The sequence below is a fragment of the Epinephelus fuscoguttatus genome, linkage group LG19 (assembly GCF_011397635.1).
Source record: "Epinephelus fuscoguttatus linkage group LG19, E.fuscoguttatus.final_Chr_v1".
Classification (NCBI taxonomy): Eukaryota; Metazoa; Chordata; class Actinopteri; order Perciformes; family Serranidae; genus Epinephelus; species Epinephelus fuscoguttatus.
In genome coordinates, this window is record NC_064770.1 from 12,468,509 (window position 1) to 12,490,067 (window position 21,559).

Genomic DNA, 21,559 nt, shown 5'->3' on the forward strand with positions numbered 1-21,559 from the left:
CTTTAAGACAGTCAGAGTTTATTTAGGCCATCTCATTTTCATTTTAAGGCTGCATTTTAAAATGAAAATTATCTCTATACAGATTTTATTATTTTATATTGACCAAACAGGACAAACTTGGTGCAATAGGCTGAGTGTTAAAACATTACAAGAAGCATTATAGTGTAGTAATGGAGGGATAACTGTAAGCCCTCGACTGGTGGGCAGTAACTGTACTTTAAAAATGTATAAACTGTTCCAAGGATTTAGAAAGCAGTGTGAAACAAAAAGACTGCCTTACATTTGCTCCCTCATCTTCTTAAAGTCATCAAAGAGCTGCAAGGCCACAGAGAGTCCCTCTGCAATTAGACTACAGCTTTCCGCTCCACCTCCCATGAACCTGTGCAGAGAAACGGGGTCATATTTAATATTTGCAAAATTGTAAAGTTACATTTGTCTCTGTTGCGATGAAATAAAGCAGCATGAAACCACAAGAATGTCAACGTCGTAATAATCAAGTAGACTGTTTTTCAAGTTACTGGATGCTGTCGATCCACGAGACAAACTCAAAGGCAGAGCTGGTTGGGGCGTGACACTGGACGTATGACTCCGGGGCACAGTCCACTGTGTTGAACACCACAAGACCGTACTGTGTCCCTCCATACTAGAAGAACAACAGAAACAAAGGAATATTTACATTCACAACATCAAAAAAATGCTTCTCTGTGCAATCATATGAAATCATTGACAAAAAAAAAAATAAAAAACTTAGGGTAAACACTCACATCTCCACCAAAATCTGTTTCTGCTGGAGGCCCTCCATTGAAATATCTATTTTTAATGAAATAAAAAAATAAAACAGATGCATTTAGACATGGCAGCATGAATAATAAAGGAATAATAACAGGCAGTGTTTTAATGTTCTTACTCTATAGCTGGCAGTATATAATTCTTTCTTAAAGATTCAAAGTAAGGTCCAAGATTTGCCGTCCCTTCGATGACAAACACCACATCAGCCACCTGATTGTTCCCAGGCTTAGTGGACGGCTCCATGAGTGCCGAACCTGCCACCATATATTTGGACAAAAAGAGGGGACAGATTTTACATTTTTGAGCAATGAACGGCGTCCACAGTGTGGCAGAAAATTAACTATATGGGCATTTCTACTGCAGGAACTTTATCTGCATTTCAACTGGAAGAATCGGGACAACATTTATTTCCTGAATTTAACTCAAGTGCAAAATAACAACAAACAGGAGAGATGCACTGCTTTACAAGCATCCAAGCTTCCCAATATCCGTCACTACTGACTGCATTGAAAATCTGCAATTAAATAACTAGGGATCATTCATCTGTAACACAGAGAAAGAAACAACTGTTTTTGACCCCTTCAGAGGTTGTTTTTTTTTAACTTTCCTCTATAACGTTACAAAGCATCCCTCATGTCAATAAAGATTAATCTTAACAACTAGATCACCTCTGATAGATGCAGTCTTCATCCACACATTACACTGATGGAAAACAGCGAAAATGAACCCCTTTAAAAGCTGTAGATGTATTAAAATAACATGTTTGTTGCTTTAAGTTCTGCTGAACCCAGGAGAGACAGAGAGGAGTCAGGCAGCTTAAGTTACTGAGCACTGGCTAACAAGATAATATTACCCAGCCTAACTTGCGTTACTGCTAAAACGACTCCTCCCTGGCTAATGCTACGAGCCCATCTCAGCGCTCTGCTGAGTCAGAAAACGAAAGTAAAAGCAGTCTGCTCGGCCAAAACAACCCGAACAGCACAGAGCATTTAATTCAATGTAAGCTAACGTTTGGCAGTTAAACGTCAGTCAGCATTTTGAGCTAAAATAGCCTCAACTAACCCGCTATCTGGCCCGAAAGTGATGTGGACTGACCTGGTGGTGTACAGCTGCCAGTCGAATCGCGGTATTTCTTAGCTAGACACAAATAAAACTTAAAATCTGGTTGCTTTATTTCTCATCGCACAGCATGCTAGCATTACTTCATTTGTTGTATTTTGACGGAAGTGACCAAACGGCCCGCCCAGAAAATGTGACGTAGCGAAAATCTTCTTCGTCTTTAATTTTTGTGCATATAAGACGCTGTGTGGCGGGGTGCTGCCACCCACAGTTCAAAACATTGAATGAAGCTTAAATCTTTTAACGTCGATTAGTAGCGGTATCCCATTGAGAACTAGTCTTCTTCACGAGCTCATGTTTGTAATGAGCAAGTCAGGTAAGTCAATTTATACAGCAGCTTGTGTATTTCATATTTTTACTTCTATTTTTAGTTGTAAGCTGGGTACCTCTTCTTTTATTTATTCTTACTATTCAATGTCTCTGTTTATCTTTACTTAGGTACTGTTCGTTACTTATGAGGGGGGAGGGGTGGTGCAAAAAAGGGGAGACATGTCAAATTTTTTTAAGCACTGAGGAAGGACATATGTTTTTTATTTTGGCTTAGGGGAGGGACATACATATTTAAATGGTTGTATTTTGCATTTATTTATCCACATATTTTTAAAGTAAACATGCCTAAATTACACCATTTATCATAGCCAGAAAGTGTAAAAACAGAAATTATTGTGGGACTTTCAAATTTCTGACGGTCCTTGGACCCATCGCGTGTGACAAACATAATTCTAAGCTTAAAAATACTGATGTTTTGTTAAAAGCAATTTAGGTCTCATTTAAAATTTGGCCAAAAATAAACTGTTCGCACTAACTAACCAGCATGCACACAAGGGAGGGTTTAAAAAATCTAATAACTAATTTATAGTAGAGGAAGGGTCATGCATTTCCCCCCAGTCACACAGAGAGGCTCAAGGACTAATATTTGTAGCTTTGTGGAAGGTCAAAAAAAAAAGAAAAAGTCACACCCCAGCCATCCCCTTCATCTGATGATTAAAGGACAGTCCTTATTTCTTTCTTGTGCTGCAGTAACACCTGAATTTGCCCTTTTGTGAGAGGCTTATCCTGAGTGGTGTAGTGAAGGGCATACACTATACACCTCTTTTTCTGGATATTTACAGTATACCCACATATCAAACAAAAAGCCATGGGACAGTAAACCCTCCACCCCCTCCTTAGTAACCAACCCATCTACCTAATACACCCAACATCAACTACCATTACACCACTGCTTATCTCATTTTACCTTTAAATGCCAAGGCAAATCCAAGTGCTTCACATGAAATATATCTCAAAGACATCACATCATAAAATATTGAGGAAACAATATAATAGGACAAAAATGATTTAAAGAGAAGGGAGTAAAGAGAACATTTGGACACTGGCACATAAATTACCACTGTGCAGTGTAAAATAACCTATGAATGAACGGCCCAAAATGAAGTTAATGGCAAACAGGAATGCTAAACCTTCACTTCAAAGAAGTGAGAGTTGGAGCAGGTTTCAAGATCCCTGAGAGAATGTACCAGATGAGAGGTGCATCTTCACCGTGTTAGGTTATGTCTCTGGGGAGTAAGCGCACCTGGTGTCCCAGATGACCATATGTGTGGACGGCTCATAGCATTACAGCATTTATAAATGTAGTTTGGCCTTAAACCATTCAATCCTCTATAAAGCATTTAGTAAAAGCATAGTAAATTCATTCGTTGACACACAGGAAGCCAGAGAAATGGACTGATGTGTTGCAGTGATGTTGTTCTTGAATAGGTTTGTTGTCTGATTGCTCTGTCTGACTGACTTTTTAGAGACACCTATAAAGACAAATTATGAATGTGCAACCCAACTGTACCTAACCAAGATGATGGCTGACTAATATTGTTCAGATAAACTGTCAGTTTGTTATTTATTCTTGTGCATCCAGTTCAGATCCAAGCTCGGTTTATTCCATTTCCGTGGCTGTATTTCTATGGAGCTAGCTGCTTCCTCTAAAACAAAGGCACTTAATAGATGCCCACAGTGAGCGTAAATGAAGCTTGGAGGCATGAGGTCATCACTGAATGTTATCTTAGCTTAAACCTCTTAACCTCACTCTTTGAAAGTGCTCCGCCAGTGGCATTAGTCATGAGAAAGGTCATCTGTTATCACATCTGCCTCAAATCCATCTAATGGCCATCCTGAGGCAGGCGGAGCAGGGGTCTTTTTTAAAGAGTAAAACTGAGACTTGACACAAGACCTTTAAAATCCCGAGTGGCAATGAACAAACATTTCATTTCACACTGACTGATTTTTACAGGTCACAATGACAGAAACATGATCAACAGTTTTGGTCTATTGATCAGCTTAAGATGTTCAGATTTGTCTGATAAAAACAAACATGTTGAATTTAACAGTGGAGCCAAGACTTGTCTGATGCTCAGTCTGGAAGAAATTTCAATCATATACAAGAACATATTTCTGACATTATGTGGACAGCAGCAAAATCAGTGATGCCATAGCCCTGCTAGGCCCCAGCCCTCGCTGAATACTGACCTTCAGCGTTTTTCTTGCTGTGAGGTGACATCTGAAACATGCACCATTCAAGAATCAGCCCATTATAGATAATTCCTCTGGAGCATGTTACAGTTTGGCATGGACCATTAGAAAATCATGCAAGATGTGTGCATTTGACACAGAAGCCGAGAACAGCCATGCTTGCAATAGTTTTTTCAATGCCATTATCTCGAGATCACAAGTTAATTATTTCATCATCTCAAGATAACAGAGCTCGTTTCTCGAAATGATGAGAAAATTTGCCACAAGAAAACAAATTCTGTTTCTCTAGATTGAAAATGAGTGTCTGGTTCATTTAATCATGCTTGATTTTAGCCTGTAAGATCACTGTCATGACTGTCAGGGAGGATTTATACCTGTGAAGTCGCAGCTGGGCTAGTTTTTTCCATAAAATGACATTAACTGATCTGAATGCTATTTCTATCAGTGAGACACAATGCAGTTTCTGCCTGTGTTAGACCTTGATGGCAGTACAGTCTGATGTGTTGATCAATAATGGGTACTCCTTGATCTGACATTTTCAGCTTAAATCAGTTGCTACAGTTGCCAGGACAGCATCTATGCACCCGGACATGGCACTCCCGGTCTCTGATATACATTATAAGTAGCTAATTAGAGAAAATAACCTTTTGTTTTCTTGTGATAACGGGCTGATTATCTTGTTTTCTCAAGATAACGAAATAATTAACTTGTGATCTTGAGATAACAGCCTTGGAAAAATAATTGCGAGCACGGCTGTTCTCAGCTTCCATAATTCGATGAAGGCAAAAGTTCAGTACAGACTTCTTATAGACACAAAGAAATAGAAGTATCGACCGATCATATAAGCCTTTCAGTATGGAATATTCTCTGTTGCTGATGACAAATCAGCCCTAGACTTTATAGATGTATCAGATTGATTTCAGACTACACTGTCCTACAACATAGGAAATTATCTAGTGTTGTGTCCTTTAATGTTTTAAGTGTTGTTGTTCCAGATCTCCAGAAGATGTCAGCAAATATCTACAGTAAGTACAGTAGATGCCTGGTCTTTATCAGGGAGTCAAGGTTACTGATTGTAACTTTAAGGGCCTTGAGGTGATGTATATAGAATGTATGTGTTCAGACTAAGTGAAGTTACAAGGATAAAAAGCTCCAGGGAAAGTAGTCATGATGTATTGTAGTCTCTTTTCTTGAAATTCATTTCTTCTGAACAATATCTTAATGTTGTCTAAGTGAACATAAAATGTTGGTGATTTGATACTTGAAACACTGGACCTAGTTGTCAGCTTTAGCTGGCTTGCATGTCTTCCCTATTCTAGCTTTTTCATGTAATCTTTCCTCCTCAGCACATGCCCATCCCTTCCAAAACCTCAGAACTGAAAACAGAATCACAGCAAAATTACAACAGTAGCAATCAGCATGCTAACCTGCTGTCAGATCAGCACAATGCACCAGCGGCTAACCTGTAGTTGTAACACATCATCGCACTGCTTTTGTGGGTCCAACAATAGCATGTAGTCCCCTGTGGCACTGCCAGCCAGTCAGCTCAGCACAGCGTTCAGCAAAGAGCTTCAGAACTCATCAAACTCAAAACCTCCCACAGAAACAATGCTCCGTATCAATTTAACCCAAATTCTAGGGAGGGCAACAAGCTGTGGGCTCAAGCAGCGTTTCCATTTGGGTGTCAGTAAGCAGGGCTGCTTCAAGCGACCTAAGAAAAGTTCATCTGAGGGAAGGTTTACGCCCAAGGCTACCCCATGGATGCAACAATTAAACTCCACACAGAGCTTTTTTTTATTGTGACTGAGCTACGTGGCCAAATTAAACTGACAGAATGGTTCGTGAATGTTTGTGTGTGCGCATGTGTGTGTATGTATGTGTGTGAATGTGCATGCGTAGGCACCCTTTTACTTTGCAACTCTGATGCTTTCTGCCGCTCTGAGGGATATACTGTGTGTCTCGCTGCTTTGAACTTCAACACACACAGTGCCAGCAGTTGCCAAGCAATTACAGAAAGCCTGCTCTCCGGGAGTGCCTTTTGGAAAAACCAGACAATGTTTTGTTTTTTTCCTCCCTGTTTGTTTTTTTGTATGGTCAGAGAATGACATAATAAAATATGAATGAGAAATATGGTTGGTGCCTCGCGCTCCATGTCTGCAAGGTCCAGGTGGTGTGGTAAAGACAATCCGTCTCCTGACCGTGGTACCCAGCTGGGATACTGAGGGCCAGATGGTCTGCTCACAACAGGTAATCACAGCCAGCATGCTGATACACTGACATCCACACAAATGGGTTACCAGAACTACCCAGAGCATTTGGGATGCTGTGATAGTACCCTCCCCTGCCAGTCTCTGGGGCTTTTTCTATAGAGTCTGGCACCGCTGCTGTGCCAATGACGTAGTGAGTAATGAAAAAGGGGCTCAAATATGGATTTTTTCCTGCCATTCCCTAAATGGCAAGATTATTTTATTCATTTTATAAAGAAATCTACATTCACGAATTCCTTTTTAGCATTCCGCATGTGAGGCCATGCAGTGATATAATTTCAAATGATGTTTCACAGAAGTTTCTGTTTGTTAGGTGAATATCATTAAATTCTCCTGTGAAAGCAATTCATAGAGAAGGTCAGGTCCTGGGGCCCAGCTCCTGTATTAAAACACTGTTCCCCCTGCAGAGGCAAGCTACTTTAATACTCCTACGTGGTTGAGGTTTCCACTTGCATGCATTCATTGAATTCATTATTTTGAAAGGTTTGGGGTATTATTTATAGTGTTGGAATAAAATGTTAAAAACTGTATACGCAGCATAATAAGCGGCCTTATATAAAGGTCGAAGTCCCTTTGCAGAGTGCTTTCAAGATCAGAAAACAAAAGTTTGGAGTCCCAGTCACGAAAGGTTTTCGGCGTGTAGGTGGTGCAGGTAATGTCACGGTTATCAAGTGAATTTTGACATGTCACATAAATGTGTGCGTGCAAATGGCAGATATCAAGAAAATTGTAACACCAAAGTATCACCCAAAGCTGTTGCATTCATCTTTAATGATGCAAGGGAATGCATTATCATCATGGATAATAATCAGATGTATTAGCAATATGAGCTAACGCCTGGCTGTCAGCTTACTTTAGATAAATCCCTCTAGTGTGATACAAACAGCTCTATATTGCACACACACCTCCCCCAGTCTCTAACGTGCTCCCCCTCCCTCTCTGCCTCTTTCAGCTCACTGAACTGAGTGAAATGTCTTTCCGACTAAATGATTTTTTTTTTTTTTTTTTGCACGGTGGGAACGTTGCCATGGAGACAGCAGTAACCCCCCCCCGCAGCCCCTCCTTCCACTTTTCTCTCTCAACAGTCTACAGCGTTAAAGCTGTGCTAACTGGTGCGTTGTCACGTGTGTATGTGCACGCGTGATCAGGGTGTGTGTGTGTGTGTGTGTGTGTGTGTGTGTGTGCGCTTCGCTCTTCTTGAACTGTTAACACTGTCAGTATGCTGCAGGTGCCCCATGATGTGAGTGTGTCTATATATACACCTCCTGTCTCCACTTCTACACACATTTACACATATCCTGCATGCAGCTATCCCCATCTCTTCTCCAGGTTTTCCCATTTGTGTCCTCCTCCTCCTCCTCCTCCACTCTGGCATTCTCCCGCTCGTCATCCTCCTTCATTTGTTTAATCCTCTCCTACTCCTCCTCTGTCACTCCTCTGCACATCTGAGCTCTTCCTCCTCTCCCTGCCGAAGCGCTGGAGTTGCAGATTGCGGCTGGTGTGCATCTTCGCTTCAACAAGAGATAATAACCACATGGCAAAGAATATGAGTGTTTTAAAAATAAAAGGGGACCAAATCGGAGTAGGGAGGCCAGATGGAGCAAAGCACACAGGGCAGGCAGCCGTGTTCCATTTTGCATTTAGGCAAAATGCGGCCACAATAAAGAATTCATGACAAAGTGGCTGAATAATTACACACGACTTAATGCACAGCAGAAAGTCAGAGAGCTTGGTGATAAAAAAAAAAAGTTGGGTCCAGGCCTCTGCTGTCCAGGTAGAGTGTCTTACCTCCCAAGCCTGAGTCAAATATAGACTGTGTACATGTGAAATGCCCAGGGCCTTGCATATTATATATAGCACACTGCCTGGGATGTGTGACAGTAGCTCCACCACCTCCTGTACCTCTCCACCCAGAGGATTAAAAGAAGTCAGAAACACGAAGCTGGATGATACATTTCCTTTATTTCCATTATCATTTGCTTCAGCCACACTGTTACTTACACATTCACCAATATCCTGCGACCTGGTACAGCTGTCCTGACTGAACCCCTCACTCAAATTCTCAGCTTTAACCAATAAAAAAGTAAACCTCTTGAATAAATTATATATATATAAAAAAACAATTGAAAATAAAAAAAAGAATACCAATTTTGAGATAAATACAGCATAAACAATGTTATTTCATCATCGTTGTTTTTGACCACAGAGATAAACAATTGCTAGGTCTCCATTTAGTCGTCATTAGTAGTATTAGTATCAAGTTCATTGTCAGATTTTGCTTAAAGCATCACTTATATAATTTTTCATTGCATCAAGTTGACATCATTCATGTTAATATAAGCATGCAAACATGTTTCCCCATGACCATTCAGAACTGCACTAACACGAGAAGACAGCGAGAGAGAATAGAGAGGAGGGAAGAAGGGGCGGAGGAGGGGGGGGTGTCGTACACAGAAAGAAAGAGGGCAAGATGGAGGGATGCGAGATAGCGGAGGGAGCTGGAAGGTGGTGGGGTGGGGAGAAAAATAGAGCGAGGAATGGATAGGTGGAGGTGGAGGTGGAGGAGTGGAGCGGGAGGAAAGGTAAGGATTGCTGGAGGAGAGAATGAGTAATCAGACAGTAATCAGACAGACAGAAACAGAAAGAGAAGGGGGGGGGGGTGGCGGACAGAGGGAGGAAGAGAATACAGGAATGTGCTGGTTCCACTATGAGTTTTGTAATCTATCACCAGGCAGTAACACAAGGGCTAAATAGGGTAGACACAAGCAGAGAGAGAGAGAGAGAGGCTGGGAAAGAGAGAATTATGGGGCCTCGAGACCGATGGATCAATACCATATCTACTTATACAAGCTGGTCGATAATCCACCAGCTGACAACCCACACAGCATACTTGCAGGTATGATGCAGGATGTGTTGCCTCCCGTATACCCGATCAAGCATGCCAGTTTGTCTTACTGCACTCGCACAGACCAGAGGTAAAGAGAAAGAAACTAGATCCCTGTACTCTGAAACACGCACACACTCCTCCATAAAAGTGTGTGTGTGAGAGGATGAGAGAGAAATGGCAACGATTGCAATACAAGTAGCTGTAGTGAGGTGTTGTACTGTTGTTTTGCTGAGGTTACAGTAGTAGTCGTAGTAGCGGTGACAGACATGGCTTTATAAGTCTGTATCGGTTTACAAAGGAAGTGCAGAAATTCCAGGCGCTTGTTTTCTCACAACACCTCCTCCCTGTTGTCTCGCTCTAAGGGGATGTAAATTTGTCATGATCTGTAGGCCGTAACAAATGAGCCTCGGATGTTTGTTTCTTTTTTTTTCTCCTTTTTTTGTGTTCCTTCTCGTAAATTTAATCAAAAACAATTCAATTTTCAATCACTGTGCCATCTGGTTTTTCCCTCGGACATACAGTACACAAATTACTGAAAGAAGTACACAATCAACACAGTTACTTACATCAGGCAAAGGGTTAGAGAGGAGAGGAGGGTTGAATGATTGGCAGCTGATTTCAGAGACGACATAGACAATACAAACTAATGTCTATGAAAGACAGTGTTTCCCCACCTAGTGTAATGAGGCACGTATAGTACACACATTCTCAAACACACACACACACACACACACACACACATACACGCACACACACAAAATGGCTCCTTGTTAAGACACAGGACAGAAGACACGTTTGGCTCCGAGACAAGCGTTTCAGTCTGTGGATGCCGGGATTTCAGGGAGTGGGGTGGGGGCTTCGGGGTGGGGGCAGAGACAGAAAAAAGGACGAGGGAAGGGGTGAGCACGGAAACGTGTCACACACAAGGTCACAGTGACACACAGGCATACACACACACACGGACGCGCACAAATACAAAACAAACACGCCCACAAACACGGAAACACACACTAATAAAAGCAACACGGACGTGTGTGTCCTCCTAAAGTCTTGTCAGAGACATGATGTGGACTTGAAGATAACGATTTTCTCAGTTGAAGCTGGACAATGACTTCTTGAGAAAAGAAAAAGAACAGAAAAAAGTCCTGGAATGATAGAAAAATAAGATAGAGTGGTGATATCCTTCCCCGTGGGATACATCCTCTGGTGAGTGCACTCCAAACAGATGCTGGTCCAATCCTAAACGCAGGTTTCATCCAACCTGTGTAGTCCTACATTAGGAAAAGTCTGCCAGTTTGGCCAGAAAGCAGAGGACGATCAAACAGTCCATGTCTCTCAGAAGCTCACTCCATCACATCCTCAGTGGACTGTAAAAAAATGGCATGAATAAACTCCTTACCTGATGGTTATATATGTACTGTATCAAACAAACAACAGAGGGAAAAAAAAAGATACTGATGAGCACCATGAGGATGGTGACAAAAAGCTTGAGGAAGAGGGACACATTTCAAGGTTGCGTAACATGCTTAAACCAATGAGTCTGTCCTTATTTTTTCGCTCCTCTGACATCAATAAAGACCACTGGACGCTTTGTCGTCTTTCCTCTGGGGAAAAATAAGCGAGTTAAGTCTGAAACAAGACGATGCTGAGCCTGAAGAAGGCGTCCAAAATGGCCCTGGAGAATCCACCTCGTATTTTTTGTCCTGCTAAGTACTACGTGAGATGTTTTTTTTCCCATACAGTACGGCACATACTGTACACCAATATTGCAAAGAAAAATATCGACATAGTGATTTTCTTCTTTTATAGTCTGTACAAGGGCATGAACCTTTGGTCCTGGTTGAAATGACCATTCTAGGATGGCTTTTTTTTTTTTTTTTTCTTTTTGTTTTCAAGAGAGAAAAGTCACATCACACTCCCTCCTAGATGAAATACTACACTACTCTGAAGCACACATGAACTACGCACATACTACAAACTCTGTGTGTATTTGTGTGTGTGTGTGTGTGTGTGTGTGTGTGTGTGTATGTGTGTTTGCTCCCTTGCTAGATCCCAAATTTACACCTGAAACCAGTCCTACTGTACCATTTAGTGTCTGCATGTGTTTGTAAATGTGTAGTCTGATGCTCAAAGTGTAGCTTGTGATGGATGTAGTTTTTTTTAACCCCCTGGCTTGGTAACGACAGCACAGGACTTGGAGGATTCATTAGCAGGAGCAAAACAGCACTAGCAGTTGGACACTAGCAGTGTCTCCGCGTCTCTCGTTCTTTGATGGAGAGAATTATTCACAGATGAGAGGAAAGAAAGGAAAGTCTGGAGCTGGATAGATGATAATGACCTGAGGAAAGAGGGGATAAGGGAGAGGAGGCAGATTAAGCAAGAGAGAGACAGTAGAAGGGGAGGAGAATATATAAACAGTATGCAGTACTGTAAGTTTGGAGGGAGGAGGGGGAGATGCATTACATAACCCATAACATCTAGATTATACAGATGCTTCTGCCTTAGAGCTCCTACATCTGACAGCACCACAGCTTCCACTTTATCACACACTCACAGTTAGGTCATGCCTTTAAAGATTCTACCAGTTTTCCTGTGTAAATCTGACTTGAGAGCATCTGCTGCACAGTACGTGGATGTACTTTAAGATTCCAGTACAGTGGTAAGAAATCAAAAAGGTTTTGAATTGTATGTGGAATGGTGACACAAATTTAAATACACTGTTGCCTAGAAAATAATGCTACAGTATGTGTGCGAGCATGCTGGTAAGAAAATACATATATATGTCTGATAAAATAGGAGAGGCTTACAGTTTTAATCAGAGTGAGGACTGTCCACCACGATGTGCGGCTTTGGGGAGGATGTGGTACCAGTCTTCGACACGAATGTACCAATTGCTTTTTCCTGTGAGGAAAAAGAGATTTTGCTTCTGTTAATTCTTCATGACAAAAATAACCATGCATTCAGGTGAAATGAATGAATTTTAATGCCCTATTTTAAGGAGCTAAACGTGACATTCAGAACAACAGCAGCACGTGGATATTTGCTATGTAAAGACATAGTGGAGTAATGGCATCCTGACCAGAGGATGAAGTCACACTGCCTCGGTGTTTGTTGTAATCTGAGCTTCTCTGTTTTTTGTTGTGTTAAACTGGTCCAGCAGGGCATTCATGTCAGTGCATGGGAGTCCCTATGTGTGTATCCTATTGGCTAGCTACTGCACTGCACTCATACTGTGGTTACCACTGACAATGCTGCATAGCATCATTGAGGAGGCATAGGTCCAACCCTCCATTTCTCCCAAAGGTAGACACCATTAGCTGCTAACCACCTGCTCAGCCATCTTCATGTTGACAACTGTGTGGACACGACCTGAATTGGACTCTGAATTACAGATATGCTCTAAATGTTGTGTAGAGTTCCTTTAATGTTGCTGTTATGCTAGAGTACCACTGCTACATGTAGCCTATCACGAGCATTATTACCACTGAACATAGCCTTGAAAAACAAGTCAGTACATTTACTGATGTCCTGTACCTAAAGGAATAGTTTGACATTTTGGGAAATGTGCTTATTTTCACTATCTTGCCAAAAGTTGAATGGAAAGATTGATACCGATCTTATTTGTTATGCTAAATATTAAACTACAGGCAGCAGCCAGTTAGCTTAGCTCAGCACAAAGACTGGAAACAGTGGCAAACAGCTCACTTGACTCAGTCCAAAGGTAACAAAATTCACCTACCAGCACATTTAAAAGTTATATAATTAACATACTATCTCATTTGTTTAATCCGCACAAAAAAAAAGTGTAAAAAAAGAAATGTTGCAGTTTATCTAGGCCCCCAAAAGCACCGTTCAGCCTTGCTACCAATTTCCCCAGCGTCGACATGCAGCATTGCAGCAAAAAATCATATAGATGTGTAATCCGCCACTGTAAAAGAGACGCCTGTAAAACTGCTGCTGTTGACCACAAACTGCAAATAAGGTCAATTATGAGTTTCTCTATTATGAATTTTTGATCCATATAAGTTTTTTATTTTTTAAACTTTTCGTGAGCTGAGGAAAGTGATTTAAAAATCTGTGACATCATCACAGTGAGCAAAGCAGGAACTCACCAGCAGGAGAAACTCTACTGTCTCTACCTCAGAAGTAAACCTGAAAGCCAGAAACTTTTTTTTTTGCCATACAGCTCCACTGACTGAAAAGGCACCATCTTGAAATCCAGTATCTAGTTGTTATTATTATACATCCATGGGTTTAACAGTGGATTAACTAAGCTAAGTAGCTGCTGCTGGTAACTTCATATTTACTACACAGATATGAGAGTGGTATCAATTTTATCATCCATCTAAAAGCAAGTAAACACTATTTCCATATTATGCTATAAAATTTCAGAGGAAAATATTGCATTTAAAACTCTTCCGCAGCTATAATTAATAATCACTTTTCTTTTGACCCCAGTATAACATGAAAAACAGCTAATTTGCTTTTAAAATATGATTTATTGTTACAGATTAATTACCCAACAATACAGTAATTAAAATTTGTTCCACATAATGGCCCATTTTGCTTACTGGGTGCATTTAATTTTGAAAATATAGTGGGCTGTTTTTTCTGCTAATACTTATAAACTTTCATGTGAATGCGAGACTTGTAATTAAGTATTTTTAAATATTGGTACTGCTTCTTCATCTTAAGTAAAACACCTGAATAATTATTTTATCACCTTTATTTTTATGTAACTATACCAGTGCTACTATCACTACTATTGTTATGCTTTAAGTCACTGCTACTTCTAATGATAACGATAATCATCATATGATAAAATAATTTTAGTTATCAGGCCCTGGACTGACAGAACCTAACATATGTGGTATGAGATCATATTCAGGACACATGAATGCACACACACACACACACACACACACACACACACACACACACACACACACACACAGTCACGCTCACACACACATGAACACACATGATCATATGCTCATTACCTCCACAAGCTGATGCCAGTGTTCTATTGGTTTGCGTGGATTGGCCAGCATGGCTGTCCAGTGCTCCCTCCCTGGACCATCAGCTTCACTGCCCACATGACACATCCCTATAACCTCGTTATGACCGATACTGACATGCAGCAAGGGATAAAAGCAAGGACAGGAGAGACAGAGACAGAGAGAGAGGGAGAGAGAAAGAGAGAGAGAGAGAGAGAGAGAGAGAACAAGGCGGAGAGGGAGGGGCACAGAAAGGGAATGAGCGAGGATATAAAAAAGCAGAGAGGGAGAGAGAGGGAGACAGGGCTTGTAAGAAACAGGCTGAGAGAGTCTCATTTATCAACCTTGAGTACTGGGAAAACAGTACAGCGGCTGAGGAAGGATATTGAATAGCAGCTCACAAATGCACACAGCCCTGCATAAAAGCTTGATGTCAGTAGGGGCGCAGGCACGAGCACAAACATACAAAAGCACACACCTATGGAGATGCCAAATGGAGGGCAGACTACATAATAGGAAGGCGGTGCATCCATACACAAACACATCAACCAGCCAAGTGTTGCTGCCAGCGTCAGACAGACAAACACTGGCAGGGTTACACTTCTTCCCTCACCATTAGCATAAATCATGCTTATTCATGAGGCGCCCGTCTATGTAAAACAGGGAACGTCCACCAGGAGGCTGACTCATGAGGGGGGCCCTCAGCGTGTTCAACACAGGCGCAACACCATGGAAATGTGACGACCCAAAAGCAACAGCACACATCACACCGCATGTGCAAACACACATTCAATGAGCAGCACGCTTCACAGTAATGATCAGTTTCATGTTAAAGCCCCCGGGGCATGCTACGATATAATAGCACCTCAGCTTGCTCACCAGTCATAGTCCATCACGGCAAAGATGATGGATACACTCTCTATATTTTCATTGGGAATGTCAAACACCAGCGCCTCGTTATACGTAGGGTTCAGTGTGTTCTTCTTAATGGAAGTCTTCCTCTTTTTTAGCCTCCGCCCGTCACAGATCAAAGAGGCCTTCACATACGGGTCTAAAGGAGAGACAGGCGAGAGGGAGGGAGGGGAAGACAAGGAAGATGGGAGACATGAAAAAAGAGACAGGTAGTGGGAGAGAAAAAAAGCAAAGGGATGGGGATGAGAAGCAGCGAAGAAGAAAGACAACGGGGGGAGACAGGAAAAGAGGGGGAGGAAGCAGAGAGAAAAAGATAAGGGGGGGACTCCTGCAAAGGCTGTTAGGTATTATGCTCACAGGTATCCACATCTGTAACACATAAAAAGCATGAAAATCAAGTCACCTTGGCAAAGCTGGATTAAGAACACAAAGGGAGAAAAGCAGCACAGGTTGAATCACTTCAGTTATCCATTCAACATGTGCAGCTTGGTGACAGCAACCAGGGAAAACACACACACCCACGACTCCATTTTTATGCAGCATTTGTAAGCATCTTAAAGGCACTGCAATCACCTCGGGATCACTGTGGCAATAATTACGGCATGTGGTCATTACCATCGGAGATCTCATTTAATCTGAGAGGGCATTGCCATTGCAATCATCAGGTCTTAAACTGAAGTATAACAAAAGAATAAAACCTCATCATAATGCCTTTGTTCATTCAATACTAGCATTAGCGATCACATTGCTTTACATCAGTCTGACAGGTAAAACATCGTTGGTGCCACACCAGCTGCTGCTTTTTCTTGCAACAAAACATCTAGTAACCATTTTTTACTCGTTGTTGTGTTTGTAAGTAATAAAATTTCTAGCTCCAGGTAATATATTCATAACGTATAAACTCAGCCTCTACTTCTTGAAGGAAAAATCTGAGCTCTCCTCTCTAACATGGTTAGAAACGATCTATCTGACGAAGCCCGATGCACTTCAGAAATTATTTAGCAAGGATGTATGGTAATTTACTTTTTTGCACTTTCCCTTAACACACTTCATCTCCTTCTACTTCACTTATTCGGTTTACTCAGTTCTGACAAATTTCATACTGTTAACTTTTTTCCTGTTTTTTTTGCAAAAGCTTGTTGGTTTAACCTGCAGGAGGAGGGAACTGTAATGATAATAAAAGTAAAAGCAAGAGATACAATGCATCTTGCAGCTGCATTGCATTTTGGTCCACTGAGGCTGCCGTTGGTGGGGAAAACTCTGCCTCTTCGTTTGGTGCTAAATACCATAAGTCAGAGGCACAGTTGTACTCAAGTCCCAAGTCAAGATGGACAAGTCCCAAGTCCTTAACTTTGAGTTTTGCAGCCTGAAGAAGTGATAATACACTCTCCACCAAATGTAATGTCACTTTAACGAATGAACAGTAATATAACACATTTGCAGAAATCATGATTGCTTTTTGTATTTGTTAAAAAATGTTAATTGGAAGTTTTTGTATCTTCGCATGTCATTTTCGACCAAGATGTTTTACATATTGCAATTTGGTTTTTGTTAACCACTGAAAAGTTTTTGCATGCAAATGAAATGGCAACTGGCAGGTAATGTAACATTGGTTCTTCATGGTTCTTTTCTTCAGTTTGATTGGATGTTATTGGTTTGGGTCAAATGAAGCAGATCTGGGGAATTAATTCCGGTAATGAAGGGAAATAAATTAATTCCTGGCACATTTTTTAAATGAGATATGTTTTAATCTTTGAGGCGGGGGAAAGGTATCAAGTAGAGGTTTCAAGGCAAGGTTTCAAGTCGAAAGGCTTACTGTTCAAGTACTAGTCGATTTGTAAGTGTTTTGGATTTTGTCATTTTAAGTCATCAAATTTGTGAATCAAGTCTGACTCAAGTCCACAACCCAAATAACAGTTGCTCTTTTTGTCCAAGAAACTGGCACCATGCGCATTTTATTTATCTATTTATTTGACCAGAAAAGTCAATTGAGAACAAGATCTCATATACACTCAGTGACTAATATACACTTGTGACGTTTACACATGAAATATGCCTCTGCTGAATGTGTGGCCAGTTATTAATCAGAATAAGACATAAACCTAAAAGAACTCAAGGAATCATCATGCGTCACCAGTGGCTGTTTTTTTTCCCAGACAGTGTTAAAGCTGTTCTCTGTCATATTTTTCCTTTTAATGAGTTTCCTGTCAGACGGCTTGCTGGAGGTGTCGCAGCAGCATGATGTGTGTGTGTGTGTGTGTGTGTGTGCATGTGCGTGTGTGTGTGTGTGTGTGTGTGTGTGTGTGTGTGTGTGTGCGTGTGTTTTAATCCTATACCTGAGAAGCCAGTCAGGTCCATGGCTTTGAGGTTGGTGGCCTTGATGACTGTAGCGGTGAGCCTGCCTGCAGTGGGCAGGTAACACAGCGAGAAATTAAGCTCCCCGAGATCAGCCTTCTCCTGTAGGTCACCACACACACATACAGACAGGGATCAGAAATGGAACAGGGGCACTGTGATCGCACACACACACACACACACATGGTCAGATAGGAAAAACACTAACAGTCAGACATCCTTTAGTGCGCTTTGATTGTCTATGGCCAGATGAGAACTACATCTGTGACTGACGGTGGCCGACAGCCGGCGTCTTAATGCAGACAGGCAGAGTGTTTAGGCAGAGGGGAAATGCCGTCACTGTAAATGAATCATATGCCAATCTGTCGATGTCCCCGAGTGAAGGAAAGTGTTAAGTAGAGGTGACGATTCTTCAGGCTTTTTATATCTCTCCCTCCCCTCCCATCTACTGATCTTCTCTCTGCCTGTGGTCTCAGTGGCACCACAGTAATGACACCAGTGGTATTCAGGTCACACTGTGGCATGATGACTCCTTAGTGGCTTTGAGCCTCACTAATCAATACTTCCCCAAGTGAAACACTGAAATACGCTGAGAGGCTGATGCTTTGAACTTATTTAATAAATGAAACATCCATGCCAAAAAAAAATTAAGACTTTGCTCTGTCTAATTTGCTAATAGCCTTCTATGAATATTTCATATAAATCTACTTGGACACCTCGTGATAAAAAGTTTGGATGTGGCCAGCGGTGCCTTTCCAGTAATCTATCTGGACTCTCCTGAGCTGTATTTTTACATTACCAGACTCCAAATGAATCTATACTGCAGACAGTTTCCAGTCTGCACTATTTCTGCACGTCGTCTCTTTACAGTATGATCTTCAGACAAAGAAATGTGCATGCTTCTTTGAGTCATATGAAAGCAAAGACAGGCTGTAATCGTTTGAATCCCACAAGGAGCTGAACACTTCACCACTAAAAGATATAAATACCACTGAATTGATGGCATTTGTTTTATTTTGTAAACCATCTGTCCAGATTTAAGAGGTTTGAATTCTTTTTTTCTGTAATTTCCAGACAATCATATTAAGTTTTGCAATTAAAAAAAACAGAGATTTTCCATTTGATCACCTTAATTTCTTTTCTTGTCATGTCATTATAACCCCACAGGACAGCAGTCCTGTATGAACAGCCTATCTGACATTAATAAATGGGTGATTAATCTTTAATAAATATTTCAGAGAGCAGGCAGAATGATTTTTTTTAAAGTTTTACAGCACTTGTTTATAAGCAAAATAAAGCATCTCATATACACAATATCATGTGCTAGTTGTGCTAGACATTAAAACATAACATCCTCATAACTAGTATCTAATTATAACTATTAATTCAACATTAACTGACATTTAACCAGTGAACAAAACCAAAAAAGTAGCTGATAATTGCAAACTAGCCTCAGCAATCAAAGCACTGGTGGCAGTCTTGGGAGACCAGATCAATGCCCTCTTGGACAGTAAGTCTTGCTTCTACAACTTCAGTCACTAAAATGGCAGCTCAGGTAACTTTATAGTCTCAAGACCCACCCAGCGACTTTTTCAGTTAACTGGGATTTGATGATTTTGAAGTTGTTAAAAGTGAGGTTATTTTGTAACATTGCAGGTGCTTGTGTTGGCAGGCGCAGATCTCATGTCAGTCGCCTATGACATGAGATCACACACACATTCTGTCCCTTATGTGCACCATATATGATCATGCCTGTGCTGTTTTACTCTTTCACTGTTTGAGGATTCCCCCATGACACTGTAAGACCAACAGGTGCCTGTCTTAGTGGGAACTTGGCAAATGTGGTGGGAATGCAATCAGTTCTTGTGACAGTGTCAGGGTCCGCCCTGAGCTCTGAAACTGCTGTCCCATAAAAAATACACTAAAAAATTCCCCCAAAATTTTTTTCTTGACTTGACTCACACAGGTGGATCTTAAATCCATTTAAATGTACCAAGATTTGTAGCACCTGTACAAGCGTGTAACATTTTGGGTCATCTTTGGAGAAGTCATCAAATTTCAGGCTAAACAGCATTTGCTGTATTTTTCTGCTGTCAGATGCCACAGCGGCTCGGCTGATTATCCTCAGTAGCCTGAATGTTCTACTTTGAAGTGTTCATTTCAAATTTTGGTTTCTTAATTGCACCAATCCATTCTGGGTATCCTGCTATTTTGACTTGCCTTGATCCAACACAAAACTGAATGCAACCTGTTGAATACTGAAGTTTGTGCACCCTAAAAATTACTTAGTATTACTAACCATTTTAAACTTTCAAAGAGGGGAAGGCAAATCACATAAATGCAGATAGATGCTTTTCAAAATTAAATATTTCAGTGTTATGAATTCAGTGGTATTTAAATTTGACCGTACAATATTATGTTGTGGTGAAATTTAAAAGTTATTCATTCAGTTTCTTATGAGATTCAAATTGTGGCCTTTCCCTGCTTCTGTAGAGTCTCCGTTCCTGTGATAGTATGAGGTGATCTGACATCTTAAAGTACCCTTTACATCTGTAAATTGCATATAATTTATGATATGAATCATACATGACACATGTATGTATTGACATATGTCCTACAGGGTACACTATGCACACTGTGTAAACAACAGCATGTCTGAGTATTTGTTTTATATTTTCACTTGTACTTACATGCGCAGAAATCTCATTGTATTTATATTTAGCTTTCGGCTTCATTCTGCAATAAGATATTTGGACATTTGTATCTTTATTTATCATTTATTTTCTCTTTCTTCTAAGCTGTGATTCAGATTCATTTTCACACCATGAATGCATGCATTTCTACTTGAAGTCTAGAATTGAAACTGTTACTAGTGTCATGTTTGATACGCTCCATTCCTCGTTCTATTCTATTTACCACCGCTCAGGCCCATAATTTGCAGCTGCAACGGCCCGATATCACTGCAATGGTCATTCAAATCTAATCTAATCTAATCTAACGTGGGCATCTCCTCCTAATGAATGTGACTGTTTTGCTGGGGTTTTTGGAAGCAGAGCTTTGTCCTTACCGCGGTGCCCTCCACAATGTCCCTCCAGACAGGTTTGTCCCCACTGCCCTCGCTGAAGTCCAGCAGGTTGTCTACCACTACCTGGCCAATCAGGTCGTGTCTGGAGAAGCGGTCGAAGTCGTACACAGAGAAATGCAGCTTCCTGGAATGTAGCTCATTCAGTGGCACGCCGAACTGAAACGTCTCATTGAACACTGGGTTTAAGGTCTTTCTGTGGACCTGAGGAGGACAGACAGATAGACGTAGGATTTACAGTAACAATTTGCAATAGAGCCCACAGATTAGAGTGCCATTATTCTGTTCATACAGGGTACCAATAGGTAAGTATAAGGAAATTAGTACAAGAAATGAGAGGGGTAAAAAACAACATTAATTTAAACCTGCAACGACACTACAATTACAGTGAAAAGGGGGTTAGCATGGGACTTCCTTTCCTTTATACAGCTCATGTATCCCATACTGCGACAAAGGGGGATCTCCCTGACACGTTCCACTCTTTGTCTTGTTTGCTAAGTACTAAAAGTAATGGCCATTACCTCACCCGGAATCACTAAACATGGAGAAAATAACATTTCATTTGTTCAATATATAAATAACTCACCATCCCTACATCCCTACGCTAAACACTGTCCAATAAACTAAA

General features: G+C 41.0%; 2 protein-coding genes across 6 annotated transcripts in view; both read right to left on the reverse strand.

Moving 5' to 3' along the window:
* med25 (mediator complex subunit 25) overlaps positions 1-2,021 on the reverse strand; it is a 31,243-nt gene extending 29,222 nt beyond the window's left edge. For 2 of the 4 annotated variants that reach the window (XM_049561684.1, XM_049561683.1), the window contains exons 1-5: positions 1,885-2,021; positions 908-1,043; positions 765-810; positions 519-643; positions 281-379 (exon numbers count right to left, since the gene is read on the reverse strand). In XM_049561684.1, coding sequence (XP_049417641.1) covers positions 281-379; positions 519-643; positions 765-810; positions 908-1,032 — 395 coding nt within the window. In that variant the 5' untranslated portion in view covers positions 1,033-1,043; positions 1,885-2,021. Of the gene's footprint in view, positions 1-280; positions 380-518; positions 644-764; positions 811-907; positions 1,054-1,884 lie in introns of those variants that run through there. The other 2 variants (XM_049561685.1, XM_049561682.1) reach the window with 1 other exon arrangement.
* A 6,626-nt stretch (positions 2,022-8,647) lies between these two features.
* The window catches only part of syt3 (synaptotagmin III), a 40,935-nt gene continuing 28,023 nt past the window's right edge, over positions 8,648-21,559 (reverse strand). For both annotated transcript variants that reach the window (XM_049562193.1, XM_049562192.1), the window contains exons 8-13: positions 20,917-21,135; positions 17,831-17,951; positions 15,462-15,633; positions 14,586-14,715; positions 12,393-12,486; positions 8,648-11,923 (exon numbers count right to left, since the gene is read on the reverse strand). In XM_049562193.1, the coding sequence (XP_049418150.1) occupies positions 12,397-12,486; positions 14,586-14,715; positions 15,462-15,633; positions 17,831-17,951; positions 20,917-21,135 (732 nt within the window). In that variant the 3' untranslated portion in view covers positions 8,648-11,923; positions 12,393-12,396. The remainder of the gene's footprint in view (positions 11,924-12,392; positions 12,487-14,585; positions 14,716-15,461; positions 15,634-17,830; positions 17,952-20,916; positions 21,136-21,559) is intronic.